Genomic DNA, 16,527 nt, shown 5'->3' with positions numbered 1-16,527 from the left:
AACACTTTATTTGAAAAAATAGACTGTGCCTAGATTTGGCTCGAGAGCTGTAGTTTGCTGACCGGCCCCAGTTCTGAACCACCACACTATACGGCCATGCCCACTCACCCACGGGCATCCCTGCCAAGAGCCCAGCAGATGCCCGAAACCGTGGATAGTACTGAACCCTATATAAATCATACTTTTTTCTTTTATATACATACCCATTATAAAGTTTGATTTACAAATTTGTCACAGTAAAAGAGTAACAACAACAATAATAAAATAGAACAAATTATAGCAATACACTGTAATGAAAGTTATGTGAATGTAGCAGTATTAAGTAAAATAAGGGTTACTTGCACACAAGTACTGTGATACCCTGACAGTCACCTGATAACTGAGATGGCTGCTAAGTGAGGAAGGGGCAGGTAGCGCACACAGCACAGAGACGCTTCATGTCCCAAGTGGGATGGAGCAGGACTGTGTGAGATTTCCTCATGCTACTCAGAACAGCACACAATTTTAGAATTTATGACTTGTTTATTTCTGGAATTTTCCATTTAATATTTTTGGACTGCAGTTGACTATGGGTAACAAAAACCTCAGAAAGTGAAATTGTAGATAAGGGGGGTCTGCTATATTGCTCTCAACAAACACATGAAGAATAAATGTGCCCAGCCTGTGCTACAGTGGCCTCTGGGGATAACAGAGGGAAATTAAGCAATTTCTTGAGACTATCTAACACTCAAAAAAGGGGGCAGGGACTGAGCATGTGTTCCCATCTGTTGGTAAAAGCACCCCAGTTTTCTTTGGGGAAATCCTCCCCTGCCCCACCCCTAACTCAAGTATTCACGTGGAACTGAGTCCAGGGGTAGGTTGAAGCATATGACCCAGGCCTGGTCAATCTGAGCATTAGACTCCACTGACCCACAGTGCCTGGATGATTGGTTCAGGGGAGCCAAAGAGCTGCAATACCAGGGTGAGAGAATGTAGATTGGGAGCTGCTGGTGGCCATCTTGGTACCCTGCAGGGCAACATGGGGAAAAGCAGAGTTGAGAGCTGGCCTGAGCACCTGGATCCAGCCACGCCTGAATGAGGTTTCCCACTGGCAAGTAAGAGAGTTGGGATTCATGCAGCTCTGCTGGTCTGATCTGAATTATAAATATGAGGAAAAGCTCCAGGGCTCAAGGAAGAGCATCTACGTGCCTCTCTCAATTCCACAACTTTCCCATTCTCCTTTTCCCCCGAAGTGTCCCTGTCCCTTCCCAGGAGCTTGGCTCAACTGCATGCCTTACTCAGCTGTCAGGTGATCAGTTTGCAGTAGGTAATAAGGCACTTAAACAGTACTGACTGCATACAAGGTTCTGGAAACATGTCGATATATAAAAAAATTTAAAAACCAATGCCCTGGCCCATCAAAAAGTTCACATGGCAAACACAAGGATAGGGTTTATCAAACAACATGCGGCAAAATTAATGTGGTCCAGAAAGAGTTTCTAAATGCTGAGGGGGTATGAAAGAGGGGAACAAATAGTCCTCCCATCTGGCTGGCTTGCCCGCCCCAGCCCCGGGGAGGCACCCCTGCCACCACCCGGAGAAGATGGAGAGCAGCCCCGCCCACACGAAGATGCCCACCTCCCCAAGAGGAGCGCAAGGCTGACAGGCTCCAGCCTGGCCTCCAGGCATATCGGCTCCCTACCTCCCACCTTCACACCCCCACAAGGATGATGCCCGCTGGCTGGCTCCCCGCCCAGCATGCTGCTTTACCCCCTTGTGGGCGTTTCTAGCAGCTGCTCTCTCCTGCCCACTTGTAGTACTCAGAGCTGGGTAGGTCCCTGCAGTACCAACGATAGACCAGGACAGGACTTAAAAGCCTTAACAACAACAACCACCAATAAAATAAAATAATAAAATAAAATAAAAATAATAAAGTAAAAGCCTCAACACCCGAATACCCATGTTCTAGTTTGCCAACCAAGGCCAGCTTGTTTTGTACTCAACCATACTCAGGTCGGTGTTGTACCCAAAGCTATTTATGTGCATGTGCTCTCCCTCTTGGAAAAGTGTTCCTAGAGGTGTCCATTAAAGTTTACTGTCAGTAAAGAAGGTCAAGGCTGGGGCTGCCTACATGGTTGTGCAGGTTGCGTGGTACGCAAATGGCTCCCTCTAGAGGTTGGAGGCTCTGAAGCTACGGAGTGGGGAGTAGGTCTACCTATTTGATATTTAATTCTCAGATCTGTCTGATCTCTTACAAATAGTAGTGCTTGATACTCCGTGTCATGCAAGGTCACTGTAAAGGCCAATGCATTATGGATTGTTTCATTTACTGTCCTTGCTGCAGGTATTTTCAAAACTCAGAAAGAGGAAAACAAAGGAAAGGGCCCCCCACACTTCACATTTTCACTTGTGAGCTTTCCTGTTGGTGCTTAAGCTGCCTAGCCCACAACAGAAAACCAAATACAGCAATGGAACAAGAGCAAAGCCTTTGCTGCAATAATTGCAAAGAACTGGCTTTCCGGGCCTTTAAAGAAAGCCCACCCCACAGTAAATTGCTGGAAGGCCAATCCCTTCACTACCAATTTAATGCTAAGAGCCGATGACTTTCATCAAATCTGACAGCATTTTGGTAAACGACGGCTCTGTTGATTAGGCCGCTGTCCACCCAAGTATTACAAGGTTGAGGAAACCATAAATCTTAATCCACAGATAGCAGCAGAAAGATCTATGGCTGAGAAGTGTCGGGGGAGGGGGCAGCGCAGGGCGGGGGAAGAGGACAGTACCAACCAGAGCCCATTTATCACCACCAGCCATTCCACATCCAGGTGGTAGCTCAGAAGCCCAACACAGGCGCCATTTGCCTTCCTGGCTTCCCTCAGAACTGGGGAGTGCCAGGAGGGCTTTGCAGGTGGAGCCAGTCAGCCTCTCAACCAGCATTCAGCTGACTGTCACTTCCTGGCCCACGGATCCTTTCTGTGTGCCTGGGGCAGCCCCTTCCATCAACGGCAGCTCTACCCAAAAGTGCTTCCTAGTTGCTGGGCAAGACCCTAAGAAGGGAACTCTGTTCCACTGGAAGAGGCAAAGGTATTGGGCTTGGTTAGAAGGGAGATGTGTGACTCAAGAGAATTTGGGGGAGATGTCGCGAAAAACTGGCAAGATAATGGGTTAGAGAGTGCAGAAATGCGATGGGGAGATGTTGCTGGCGGGAGCAGGCTGTGACTGGAGGGCTCACTGCTCTGTGACTGCTGTGCCCCTGCTGACTTGGCCAGTGCAGATGCACGAAGTAACGATGTGACCCCCATCCCTCCTGCTGGGCACAGCCATTCAGGAGTAACCACAAAACTGACAGGCCTGTGGTTCCTTTCCAGATGGGGCGGCTTTTGAAAACTGGCCACCACTGACCACTGGGGACTTTTGTTACCTTGAACACTCTGCCTACCCCAGGCTACCACCAAGGGCAGTGGAACCCACTCAAAAAGGGTAGAAAGATTGTCTTCATCTCTATTCCACCCACCCAAAATCTATCCCCAAGTTCTCGTATCACGGGGACCCTTGCTTCTTAGCTCAACTACTGGGACCAAAGGAAACCAATCCAGTTCCTCTTCCTCATGACGCTACTAACAAACAGTTCAGTTGGCACATGAAGTCTATTTCCAGTCCTGCCTACAGCTTCCTCCATGGAAGCTAGAGGACCCAGTTCCCGCTCAGGGAGCAGCCCTAGGGCAGATGGGCTTTGAATCATCAGACCTGGTCCCCACCTCCAGTCACAGACAATCCAAGCAGGAGCAAGGGCCTCGTCCAGGCTGACCTGCAGCCAGGCCATGACCCAAGTAACAAAGAAGGACTGAGAGATTCAGATAGTCTCTCTCTTGGACAATGACAAAAGAGGGAGCAAAAAACTGTCATAGAGAAAACCCGACGTGTCAGAAAAGCTGAAGTGATAAAGGAAGCTAGGGGTAGAAATTAGAGGGGCAAGGGTGGGCTGGGGAAGCTCGGTAGAGAGAAAAATATAATGAGTTAGGCTTACAGGGAGCCCTGCTGCACAGCTTCCTCTCTGGTCTTCATGCAGCCACCTGGCCTTATCAGCAGCTCTTCTACATACAGCAGCTGGGGATCTTTCCAAAACAGGAGCCCAAACATGCCACTCTCCTATTAAAAACCCTCCAGGGAATTCCTCACACTTAAAATAAAAGCTGAACTCCTTCCCAGGCCTTCCAGTCCCAGTGTGATCCAGCCCTGTGATCCCGACTCCCACATCCGCCTTCTCCACCTCTGTGCATGGGCCACCCCGGCGTCCTTTCAGCCTTGCCCCACTTCCCATCGCCCTCCCTGTGCCCTCCCCCGGGAGACACTCCCACCAGACCTTCCTGGGGCTGCCTCCATCTCACCGTCAGGCGTCAGCTCAGATGTGGGCCCTGGGAAAGCCTTTGTGCGTCCCCCTCCCAGAGTAACTCTTCCCCCAGACACTGTCCATCTCATTCCACCCTCTGCTCTCCCTCATGACACTTGTTTATTTGCCTGCTTGTTTGCTTCTGGTCCGTTGCCTCTCCACCCATGCCCTGTTAATGTAAGCTGCAGGAGAGCAGGCCCAGCCTGCTTCACTCGGGGGCTCTAACTGCAGCACCTACAATCATCCAAAATTTATTAGGTGCTCTGTTCAGTAAATGATGGAACAAACGAAGGGCCGAATGAGTGAAGAGCCCCAAGGTGTCCACACAGACCACCCTCAGCATCTGCCCCTGCACCGATTACAATGCTCATACCACTAACTGACATTTCCTCTGTGCGGCCCCTGCTTGAAACACCCGCCAAACACTGGTTTGTTCAAGCCTCGTAAACTACACTAGGCAGTACCATTATCAATCCAACTTATGGATGAGAAAATGGGCACCACGAGGTTTAGCAACTCTTCTAGGGCTGTACGAACTGCACCTGGGTGCCTGAGCCTGTGCTCCTAACCACATTTCTCTGGGCTTGTCTGTCACCGGCTGCCGAGGACTCCTACCTGAGGAAGCGGAAGCAGACAGCTCCGCTAATGAACCCCCTGTGACAGAGTCTGCACACATTCCTTCCCAGCAGCCAGGGGGAAGTTTTACTGATGACAAGTCCGAAGCTCAGGGAGGTCACATTGCTGGCTCTGGGGCAGACAGCTAAGGAGTCTGTCTGACTCCAAAGCCCTTTCACTTCTACTCCCCAAGGGTCATAGGTTCAAATGTCCCAAAAAGCCAGGTGGGAAATGGAAAGGTGGGAGCCACTGGGTACAAGAGAAACAGGAGCAGAGCAATTAACAACTGCAATGACCACCGGGCCTCAGCTCTGGGGTCCTGAAGGGAGTGGGGACTGCGGCACGTAGGCGGGCTGGTGACCTATCTGAAGAGGGTGACTGCCCCTCGGCTCCCATTAGTGGCCGCTTTATGGGAGGACAGCTCAACCTGGGGGTCAGATCTTTCCATTCTTCCAGAGAAGGAGGAATTGAGCTTCTTAAAAAATACATAAAATCTTCTCAATTTAAATGTTAGTAAATGACTAAGCCTTTTTAAGTTGTGTGAGTTCAAAAAACATTATCCGAAAGGCAACTTCGGCCCACAGGCTTGAAGCTGCTAACTCCGGAGCCCAACAGGCCAGTCCTCTGTATGTCTGAGAACAGTTGCTGCATCTTCCTGCCAGGTTAGCAGTTCCTGTGTCCTCACAGCAGGATCCTCCAGGGCAGGAATGGAGCCTTATGTGACTTGTTTTTAACCCCAGAGCCCTTCCTAGTGTCTGGCCCAGGGTAATACATGTCTGTTAAATTAACAGATGATTTCTTTCAAGACATGGCTTCTAGTCCACTCATCACTGCTGAATGCTCCCAGGTTTGTTTATATCTCTATATATCTCTGAAGGGTGGTCCCCAGAGGACCACATGCAGGAAGAGCAGAGTTGATGCGGTAATGGTGGGGGGCAATGGGGGTAGGTCAACCCCCCAGCACCTAATCCACTCTCTTGTTAGGGTGTCTTTTTGTTCAGAAGAAGCCGAAAAGCTAGACGCCAGGTTTCCCAGACTCCCTTTTAGCTGCGGTTCTGGAAGCAACTTAAGGTGAGTGGATCAGATGGCCTTATACAAGGCGGGGAAAGCAGAAGCAAGGTGGAGAGGCTGTCACTGTGCTCAGCACAGTGGCAGAGGCCTGGGCTTTTCGACAATGTTCTACCCTGGCTGGACAGGCTATGGGCAGGGTCCTCCTTCGCAGCGTTGCTCTAGCGGGCATGGCATCGCTCTGAGGCTAATGGGTGTGGCAGTACTTCCCAATGCCTGGATTGCAGCTAAGGTGACACATTCCTGATGCGGAACCCCCACCTTCCCTACAGTGTTCTGCACAGCAGTTCTTCTGGAAGGCCCAAGCTAGGATGCTGGGCACCATTCCTGGAGGCCCAGTTCAGCCCATCCTCTCATCAGCCCAAGGATTTTGTAAGCACCTGATCCCCTGCATTACATTCATCTCTGATTAAAATAGCCTGAGTGATCTCTATTGTTAGGCACCGGCTGACCCCTGACTGATATGGTGCAGAAGGACAATTACAGCATTCATGGCATCAGGAAGCCAGGAAATTAGCCATGATTAGGCCCTGTGAAGTGTGGGACCACAGGGAGAGACTGGAGAGGGATGCTAATTAATCTTAGGCCAAGTCTTTTAAATTGCACAGACTCTGGGGCAGCCATTAAGTCACAGTCTAAGATGCAAATATGGCTCCTGATAATAGAAGGCACTCAAAACAACTAGAAGAAGTGGAGAAAGGCCTCATTAATGAGAAATTAACATTCATTGCTGGGGACAAAGGAAGCCTCCAGACTGTGTGCCCTATAGGCCTTGCTCATCAGTACTGGAGCTAGCTGGCAGGAACACCCTTCCCCATTGAATCAGAGTCCCGCAAATGCCCGTGCAGAGAAGTGGGAGACCACTGGACTTGGAGTTACAGGTTCAGGGTTCAAACCTCAGCCCGCCCTCCTCCCTTAGGAGCTGTGTGACTCTCAGTAAGGCCCACAGTCTGGGCCTCAATTTAATCAGTGGCAGGATGAAGATACTTATGGACCTACAGGGTTTTTGCAAAGATGGCCTGATAAAGCCTGTGAAAGCATTTACTACAGGTCCCTAGGTACAGTACAGTGTAAAAACCTTAAAAGGCAGGACTTTCCAATCCTAGTGAGCACAGGATCAAAGAGTATATCTATCCACCCTTGCTTAAGCCTCACCTCAGGCCAAGTTAGAGGTACTCTCTGGAGACGGGGCCTGAGCATCATCAGTATTTTAAAACCTCCCAGGCAATTCCGAACTGCAGTGGGGTTGTGACACACTGATCCCAGGAGGGTGTGAGCAACTGCAAGGTAAGGGCCAAGGGCTGTAAAGGCAAGAACACCGAGCCTGGGGCCACAGATTTGGGTTTGAGTCTGGATTCTGCCACTTCTTGGTAATTGACCTTGGAAAGCTCACTTAACTTTTCTGAGCATTTGTCTCCTCAGCTTCCTTAAAAGAGGAAGGATATTGAAACTTACCCTGTAGGTATGCTGTGAGGGCAAAGGGGAGGAGTCACGTGGGAGCTGAGCCCTCACCTGGTACTGGGTGAGGGCTCAAAAATACAAGCTGCTGCCAACCTCAGCAGCAACCGAAGTGGCATTCCAGGTCTATGGGGCAGAGGCTTTGTCTTAGTCACCTACTGCATCCCTAGCATCTAAGGCTGTGCCTAGCACATAGTAGGTGCTCACCCGATAAAACAGCTGTATGAATAAGTCATCACAGCAGGGTTGTGAGTCCGACCTGTGACACTCTCGAGTGGGGATGAGTGGCCCCATCCAGAAAGAAGGGCTCCTCTGGTCTCTAGAGGCCAGCGCCACCCACAGAGAGGCCACCACTGCAGTGCCTGGCCAGACCACCACCATGCATGGCGATCCCAAACTCCCTGATTAAGTTTCTGTTCCCTCGATAACCCAGCTCCTTATTCTAAAGTGTGGACTGGGGCCACCGTCTTGACTCTGCCCAGCATTTCCAGACCTGGTGCCATCCTCGGCGCTGGACTTTGCTGGGGGCTGTCCGTGAACTGCGTCTTAAAGCTTCTTCAGCTTCTCGAAACAGAGTTCTTCGTCCACAATCTGCACCAGAAATGAGGGAGGAGACTCAGTGAGGCACCAATGACAAGCTCACACTGATGGCAGTTTTGTAATTTACATCTAAAATACACATCAGTGTGCCCACAATCCCGTATGCGAAGCTATTCACTGTAGCACAGTTTGGAGCAGCAAGGCATTAGAAACAAACTAAATGCCCAGCAAAAACAGAATAATAGTAAGTCATGGCACGTCCTTTGTACTATGGAATAATATGTATAATAATGTGCAGCCAAATCGAGCAGGTCAATACACAAAAGGAACAGTCACCAAGGGCACAGGTCAGTGTGCACAAAAGGCCAGGATTTGTGGAAAACAGGGGAGAAGAGAGATATATGTGTTGAATGGGTGAATATACTGCTGGTGGCCCTAATACGGAGACTCCTGTTATCTGCCCCTCCCTGAAACCCGGACTCAAAAAAGGCCACTTCTCCAAAGGAGCAACAGATCTCTGGACTCCTCTACCAGGAAAGCTAGGAGAGTCATCCCATTTCCCTCCTTTTCCTGGGGGCTAGGAAACACATGCTAACCTCCAAACTGAACTGCCACAACTCCCCTAGGGAAGGTTTGTGGATATCACTTTTGTCTTTTGTCACCTTGTTGTTGTTCATTATCTATTGACTTTCATTATCTATTAATGGCTTGGGATCTTACCATGCCTGTAAGGCAAAGAATCAGGACAACACAAATCAAGATGATTGTGTGCCGAATACTTTACATTTCTTATTTCCCTGGCAAACCTGCAAGGTGGGCATAATTATTCTTATTTTACAGAACAGGAAACTGAGGGTCAGGGAGAGCCCAACTCACAGAAGTCCCAGAGCAAGAAAGTGGCAGAACTGGGTTCGACTCCAGCTCTGCCCCATTTCAAATCCTTTTCTCAGAACTTGGTTGCACACTGGCCTCTCAGGCAAAGCAGCCTCCCTTGAAGGGCACTCTGGCACCCTAGGGACAGGCATGCTCATTGGTGCTATTTTAAAGATGAGGAAATCAAGGCATAGGGAGATGAAACGGCTACCCCCAGGTAACACGGCCAAACCGGCACCTGACTCCATGTGATCTGCCATTTCATTCATTCAGCCGCCAAACCATGGTTGGTACCTACCGTGGGCCTGCCACTGGCTTGTGTGTTTTCTATTCCACTTTCTACTGCAGTTCACAAACTTTCTGTGCTTTTCTTATAGGACACACTGTTAGGTGGCTCGTCAGACATGAGCAATAGGGGCCCAGCCTAGAGACTGCACAAAGAACACCCCAATGGTAGCAGAATTCTGGGTAAGCACATGTGCGCTAGGCAAAGAGTTATACAGCAGCCAGGTGTCAATCAAAATGACCTCACTTGCCAATCACCTTGGAATGCCTTTGAAACCACCCATTACAGCCCACATATAAGGCAGACATTCCCACTTCTGGGCCTTTCTGTTTTCCCCCTTTTTTTGCCCTCTTGTTGTTGTAGTTGTCAGTATACCGCTCTGTTGCAGCGCTCATCACAGGGACCACGTGCCTCCTTGGGCCTCCTTGGGGCATTCTTTGTCTTTCTAAAATATACTTTTAATAAAATTATTAAACCTCAATGACCTGTGATTCTTCACAGCCTTCGTTTGAGGAAGAACGAAGGGAAAATGCTAACTACCCTTCTGCTCCTTCTTATCCATCTCCCTCCCCCTGCCGTTGGGGCGACACTGAATTTCTATGGGCCCCAATGGTGACAACATGAACGCCATTTAAGAATGCAGAGTACAGAGTAAGTAAATTCAAAACTGAACAGTGGAATCCAATATCACACAGGGTGGTTAGGTTTTGAAGTAAAGACATAGAGAGTGAAAATCAGGCATAATCGAAATTATCCTAGATGTTTCTTTAAATTACAGGTAGTTGAGACCTTGGAAATATAAAAGCCAAGAATTTACTGCTCTGGACACCTTTGCCCTGGGGCAGTGGAGGCCAAGCCGAGTTTAAAAAGGAATAAAAAAGGATTTTCCTCTCCTTCTCACTCCCCTGCTCTCCATTTTTGACCAAGAGGGTATAGTTAACTTGTTTAGGTTAACTAGTTATTTGCTGGTAAGTTTATGTGCATAGGATGTGGCTCCATTGTTCCTAATTAGTAAACAGAGCTGTTGCTTGGCCTGGAAGGGCCTGCACCTACCGTGTGTCCCTTCGGCATGTGATGCACTTCTGGAGAAGTCAGAGTGGACAGCTTTCCGCGGCGACGTCTTCAGTTCAGAATTGGCCCCGTTGACATAGACAGAGAACCCCTGCTCCAAGTGCTCTAGTCTCAATTGCATAGGGTCCTTGGTTTTCAAATGCTTTAATATCCTGGAAGAGAAATGATTGTTTGCTCCTCATTATGTGAGCCTGGGCCACCGCGCCCACCCCCACATGGGGGGAGAACTGCTGCTCGGATATAACCAGAGGCCCGGGCGGTGGTCCCCAGCTGTTTGTGTACAAACAGCCTCTAAGACGAAGCCCATTATGCACAAGGAGAAGCAGCCGAGGGGAAAACGGTTTCAGGCCCTGCAGGGGTGTTTCTGCTTTTGTTGTGAGTCTCAAACACATGTTAACAAAAATGAAGGCGCAAGTCCTCGCCCCACAGTGGCTGAGACGGAAAGCAGGCATGTGTGCGCACTGCCACACAGCCTGCACTCCCTGGCATCATCCTAATGCTGTGCATCTATTTCTACTTTATGTGGACAACAGCGCTTTGTTTAATGTTTAAGCAAACGTGGTTTAGGGTCTAAGGTTTCATGAGAGAGATTTGACATAACACCCACAAGTCAGAAAACATCCTTTGGCAGACCAGGCGGACTGATATTTTTGCTTCAGCAAATAAATGAGCTCTCAAACACTCACCCCTGATATCTGAAATGTCATCACGTTATACTCTGATGCAGTTAAAAATATATCAATGCGGGCTTTTGTTCAAGATTAATGATGTGATTATCGCACCCTTTGGCTAAAAGGGTCTTGGCCTGAGCATGGCTGCGTCTCCAGTTCAGCTCTCTCTAAAGCCCAGCCTCACTCCTGGGGCTTGGTCCCTTCCACACTCCTGATACTGTGCTGCCATGATCGATGTGCAGTGTCCTCTTTGGCCCCTCTACAACTGCTCCCATCTGGCACCAAACCCTTCAGTGTCATTACAAACACCTTTATGCTACCCCCACATTAACCAGATTTATTTGGGCACAAGGAGAAATACAGATAACTGTCAAACCAACATGGCAACAGGTGTGCATCCTCCTCAGTGATTAAGTAAGTTCCTACCAGATTAGCAAAATGCAAATTTTAAAACATAAAAGTAATCACATAAAGCGTGTGTACTATATGCTGAACTCTGTCCTTTACATCACAGTCGATTCTCATTATTCTCAGTAGCTATATTCTAAAAGTTGCCTCAGACACTGAATTAGTGAACAGTGAACCATTGTTCCTAGGGGAAAATACAGGATTTGGTTCCTGCAAGCCTCTGGTCACGACATTTTCATCAACTGATCCATATATAAGATGTGTTTCTGTTGAAAGGCACCTCATGCAATATAGAGTTGATTCATTAACACTGAACTCATGGCCTGGAGCACTGTAACTCAGGCCTGAATGAAGGTTATCTAACGCATGTATTTTCTCGGTAAGGAACATTACAGCTTCCTCCTACTTAGCAACACTAGTGAGCACTCAGCACTATGCCAAATTAAATAGGAGAATCACCAACAAAATTACAAGAATGTGGAAAACATGGCCCTAGGTATATCGCAGAAAGGACTTTGTTTACAGCACGAGAGCCGAGACAAGAAGGCAGAGTGTTGCCTACCCCTACACTTCATCTGTGCCTGTGTCGGGCAACAAAAAGTTTTTGCCGCCCTGCAAACGTCTTTGAATGACTGTGAAAGCACTCCAAGGATTGATTTTGGACTTACAAATAAATTTTAGTGAGTAAATGAATTCATGAGTACAGACTCTGTGAATAATGAGCACTGACATTAATCTTCACAACCACCTATGGGGTCATTATGTTTATTATCCCCATTTAATAGATAAGGAAACTGAGGCACAGAGAGGGTAAGTAACTTGCCCAAGGTCATGGTGTCAGGGTTAGGATGCAAACTTAAGCAATTTGGCTCCAGAGTCTTCACCACAAAGAGGACAACTAACTTCTAAAGCTAGCAAGATGATGTTGAAACTGGCAAACTTAAGATACTGCCGGTAACTCACAGAACCTCCTCAGAAGTAATATGAAAATATAGAAAATGCCATATGCTTGGTATATGCCCGGTAAGGACAATCCAGCAAATTGTTTCCAGGTCAGGAACAACAGTCGACATTCAATCATAACAAAACCCTGAAAGCAACCCAAATGTTCAACGGCAGGGAAGTGGAATCTGGGATTACATGCAGCCATTATAATTATGAAGAATCTGTCGAAACACAGGGGTTTGTTTGGAATCTGTTCAGTGGGAAAGGGGAGTGTGGAAAAGGCAGACTAAAAATGGTACATTTGTGGTAAGCGCAAAGTTGGGGAAAAAGTATGTTTGTGGACCCAGAGTAGAAGGTGATAAAAATTAAATCATTTGTTAAGGTAGGGTGGTAGCATTATGGGTGATTTCTGTTTGCTTTTTAAATGTTTCTTGAGCTGTTGCTACATCCATCTTTTCAACCATTGTGGCAAGAACATTTATTACAGACTGTGACTACGTATCTCTTGCTGGCCTCAGAAACCTAGGAGATGCTAGGTTGTGGGGGCTATTGTGGGGCAACAGCATAAAACAGAAAGAAAACACAAGTAGCTAAGAGACAGTTTCCAAACACAGCACTAGCCGTACACGCTCGCTGGAGCAAACAATCACAGGGCTCTGTGGGCACCAGCAGCCTCCAGGGAGAGAAGGCAGGGAGCCAGGCCCTGGGAGGCCCTGACGTGGGCAGGGGCGGAAAATCTGACCACTAGGCAGAGAGTGCCTGCCTCCATTTCCCTCTGGAGACCACCCTGTCCCTTGATGCCACCTTAATGATTAAGGTGGCATCCCATTCCCCAGGATCTGGGGCTGGCGCTCCCTGTGGGCCTTGCCTCTCTTTAAGCAGGATGATTTATGAAAATGTGAATTTATGAAGCTGATAAATGAGGAGATAATTATTCAAACTGTGGAAGGAATCGCTATAGGAACTCCTCTGCTGCAGCTGAGCGCATCAGTAATATTCACATGACATCAAAGAAAAGTCGGTTTTTTTAAATTGATAGCCTGCTTTGCATACAAAGCTATCCTAGGTGAAGGGGATTCAGAAAAATCAGATTCAGTCCCTGCCCTATCAAAGATGGAGGCCCTGCCTTCGGCTGCCCAGTCACACTCTATTCTTGCATGAGTTTTGTTTGTTTGATAGCATATTTCTCAGTTTTCATGCTACAATATAGAATTGTGTGTCTGTTTATTCTCAGATCCCATCGGAATCTGAGCCCCTAGGCACGGGGTCCATGCTCAGTGCGAGAAATGGTGTGGAATCCTCTCGGTATCTATTTCTGGAACAAGTTGGCCCCAAGGAACTCCAGGTTTAGCAGGGAGAAAAGACTGGGATGTGCATCCTGTTACAGCTACCATGACTCTAATGCACAGCACAGGCATCATTTCATTTTATCCTATATTGTACAGAGAGCTCTTTTACACAAAATACAGAGTGAAGGCACCAGGAGTTAGAGCACAGGGTGTCATAAGGGAGTGACGGGGGACATGACACACTTGTGGGCTGGGTGGTCAGGGCACAAGCAGGGACCCAGGTGGTGAAAGGACTCAGCTGAGCTCAAAGGGCGGGTGGCAACTGCTCATGGACCTAATTGTGACTGAGTTCAGGAGTGAACTATCTCGGTCTCTAAGCAATGACATTGCTGCATGACTGGACTAGCCACATGGCTCCTTGGGACCTCGGTTACTCAAAGGGCCAACCAAAAGGTTCTCTAAGGGTGAGGCATTCAAGGATTGCCTGGATGTCAGCTCGGGGAGAAGGCATGTTTAACATTAAAATGATAAAGGTGATAATGAAGAAAGTGCCCGTGGGTGATGGAATTACTACGGACCTTGGCTACCTTGTCTTGCTTAACCCTTCCTTGCTCTGGGATCTAGGCCTTACCACTGGCATGTTTGATCAATGAACTTGTTCAAGGTCAAGAAAGCCCAGGAAGCAGCCAGATTTAAATTCCAGTCTGCAAGGCACCAGAGCCTATCTGTCAGCCACTCATTCTGCTGTCTGTCTCCTCGCCACGCCACAGGGGTTCTGAGCAAGGAGGCTTCAGAGAAGGAGCAGTGGCTCCCAGCTGGGAGTGTCCTGGAGGTGGTGAGATCTGAGTTGAGCCCAGCCTTAGAGCATGGAGAAGCCGAGGGCAGTGGTGCTAAAAGCCTACCATTCCTCCTGGAACCTGGGTGGCCCAGCTCTGGGACTTGCCCTCTAAGATGTCACCACCCCCATGTGCAGAGGACAATGTGTGGAGGACACAGCTCCATACTGGAGACTATATCATTTCCCTAGCTTGTGTGACCTGGGGTAAGTCCTAGGTTTCCTCTTCTGCAAAATGAGACCAGGAACCTCTCTGGGTTGCCATGGGGTCGGAATGCGAGACCAGGTTGAAGCCCCAGCTCAGAGACCAGCCGTGTGTGATTACAGCTTTCAGGAAGCTGAGTGCCCAGAATCACTCAGAGTTCTCCAGGAGGGTTTGTGCAGGGTCAACTGAGACTGTCACATCTCCTCGCCCTCCCCAGGCCTTGCCCGGAGCACATGCTCACTTTCGCTTTTCTGACATAGTTACAGGTGGCCTGGTGCTCACCTGGGTGGCAAGGGGGAATTCTTCAAGGGCTGTGTGGTAGACACCTGTTCTTTTTGCCTGCCTGGTACCTGTCCCCCATCTTCCAAACACAGCCCCACAGATTCCCTTTGGGCGTTGCTCCACTCCTCCCTCACCCCACATGGTTTGGTGAGACTCACTCTACCCCTGGCTTAATGGGGTGGCCGAGGATTAGCCAGTCGGTCTATGTCACCTCACCAGACACAGGGGGTGACTGGCTCAGAGATGGGAATGGGGCCCCAGCCAGACCAGCGGGAGTCCTTCTCAACACTTTTGCTAGAACTGTTAAGAAAGAAGTGCTCTCTTTCCCTTGAGGGAGGATGTAAGTGCGGGACTTCTAGAGGCTGCCTTCCATGAGGGAAATCTATGCCTGAGGAGACTCCAACATGGGAAAACAGAGCTGAGAGATGGAGACATAACTGGAGCACCTGGATCCAACTATGCCTGAAGCCAGAGTATTATCTGGATTTCTTCATTTCATGAGCCAGCTAAGATTCCTTGTTGTTTAAAGTCCACTGACCTTGGGTTTCTGTCCCTTCCAGCAAAGGAGCATTAACTAACAGTCTGCGTCTTTCTCATCACAATGTTCTCCTTCATACTAGTGGTGATGCTAGGCACTGGGAGGTACTCAATAACTCCTACTGAATGAATAAAAGAATAACATCACTCAGCATCTCTGGACCGCTGTGTTCTTGGCAGATCTCTTCTGAAACTCACTGCAATGACTGCACACCCACTTCTAAGGTCACAAGGCAACCCAGAAAAGCAGCCTGGGTTTTCATCTCTCTCTAGGCCCAGTGTAAAGCTCAGAGGCTGGTTTTCTATCCAGTCATGTAAGTAGATTTCCAAGAAAACTGCAGTTTATTCCCACAAAACCCCTCTGTAGTGAACTTAGAGCCATTGGCTACCCTGGCAGGTTTTTCTCCTCTTGATTATTTATGACGATGCCGAACAAAACATAAACAAGAAAGTACAGCCCAGCTCCACCACCTCCTGGCTGTACGACCTTGGGCAAATTGCACGCAGCTCTGGGTCTCCACCTCCTTGCCTGTACGATGGGTGCAGTCACTGCATCTGCCTCATCAGACAGCGTGCTGATGAAATGAAATGATGGGGGAGAGACACCTGGCACGCAGCCGGCACTCCAAAGGTGCCTTGAAACCAACACCGACGATAGCTCAGGGGCACTCTCCCTCTCCATATTTCTCCATTTGGATGTGTTTCTTTCTAGCTCTACCTTCTAATTTCCTGTCATCAAGCCAGCTTCTTCTCGGTGACAATACATCCCCCAAATTTTATGGCAACTCAGTTTTGATATATTTTTTAATTGCCTTTGTGCTGCAACCTGGTCATTAGATAGTCTCCTATGTGCTATTGGCTAGTGCCTCTTTGATCATACACTTATTGATCCCTCGATTAATGAGAAGTAATTTGCTCATCTGACACTGTCCTCCGAGATAAGTCACCTAGGTGTTCAGGGACACCATCTAGCCTGCCAGAAACTAAATAAAAGCATCTTGCTCCATGGCATTAATGATGATAAAAACCCACGTTGGGCTAATTAGCACAAGCCTTCTGCTATCGAGTTGGAGGT

At 48.5% G+C, this 16,527-nt stretch overlaps 1 protein-coding gene across 4 annotated transcripts in view; it reads right to left on the bottom strand.

Moving 5' to 3' along the window:
- The window catches only part of KATNIP (katanin interacting protein), a 172,274-nt gene that overhangs the window by 110,994 nt on the left and 44,753 nt on the right, over window positions 1-16,527 (bottom strand). For all 4 annotated transcript variants that reach the window (XM_036226067.1, XM_036226065.1, XM_036226066.1 and 1 more), the window contains 2 exons: window positions 10,263-10,432; window positions 8,004-8,101 (listed from right to left, as the gene is read on the bottom strand). In XM_036226067.1, coding sequence (XP_036081960.1) covers window positions 8,004-8,101; window positions 10,263-10,432 — 268 coding nt within the window. The remainder of the gene's footprint in view (window positions 1-8,003; window positions 8,102-10,262; window positions 10,433-16,527) is intronic.

The sequence above is a fragment of the Rousettus aegyptiacus genome, unplaced genomic scaffold (genome assembly GCF_014176215.1).
Source record: "Rousettus aegyptiacus isolate mRouAeg1 unplaced genomic scaffold, mRouAeg1.p scaffold_m13_p_8, whole genome shotgun sequence".
In the NCBI taxonomy this organism is placed as follows: domain Eukaryota; kingdom Metazoa; phylum Chordata; class Mammalia; order Chiroptera; family Pteropodidae; genus Rousettus; species Rousettus aegyptiacus.
Note: the sequence above shows the minus strand (reverse complement) of the source record. Positions and strands in the feature narration are given on the sequence as shown.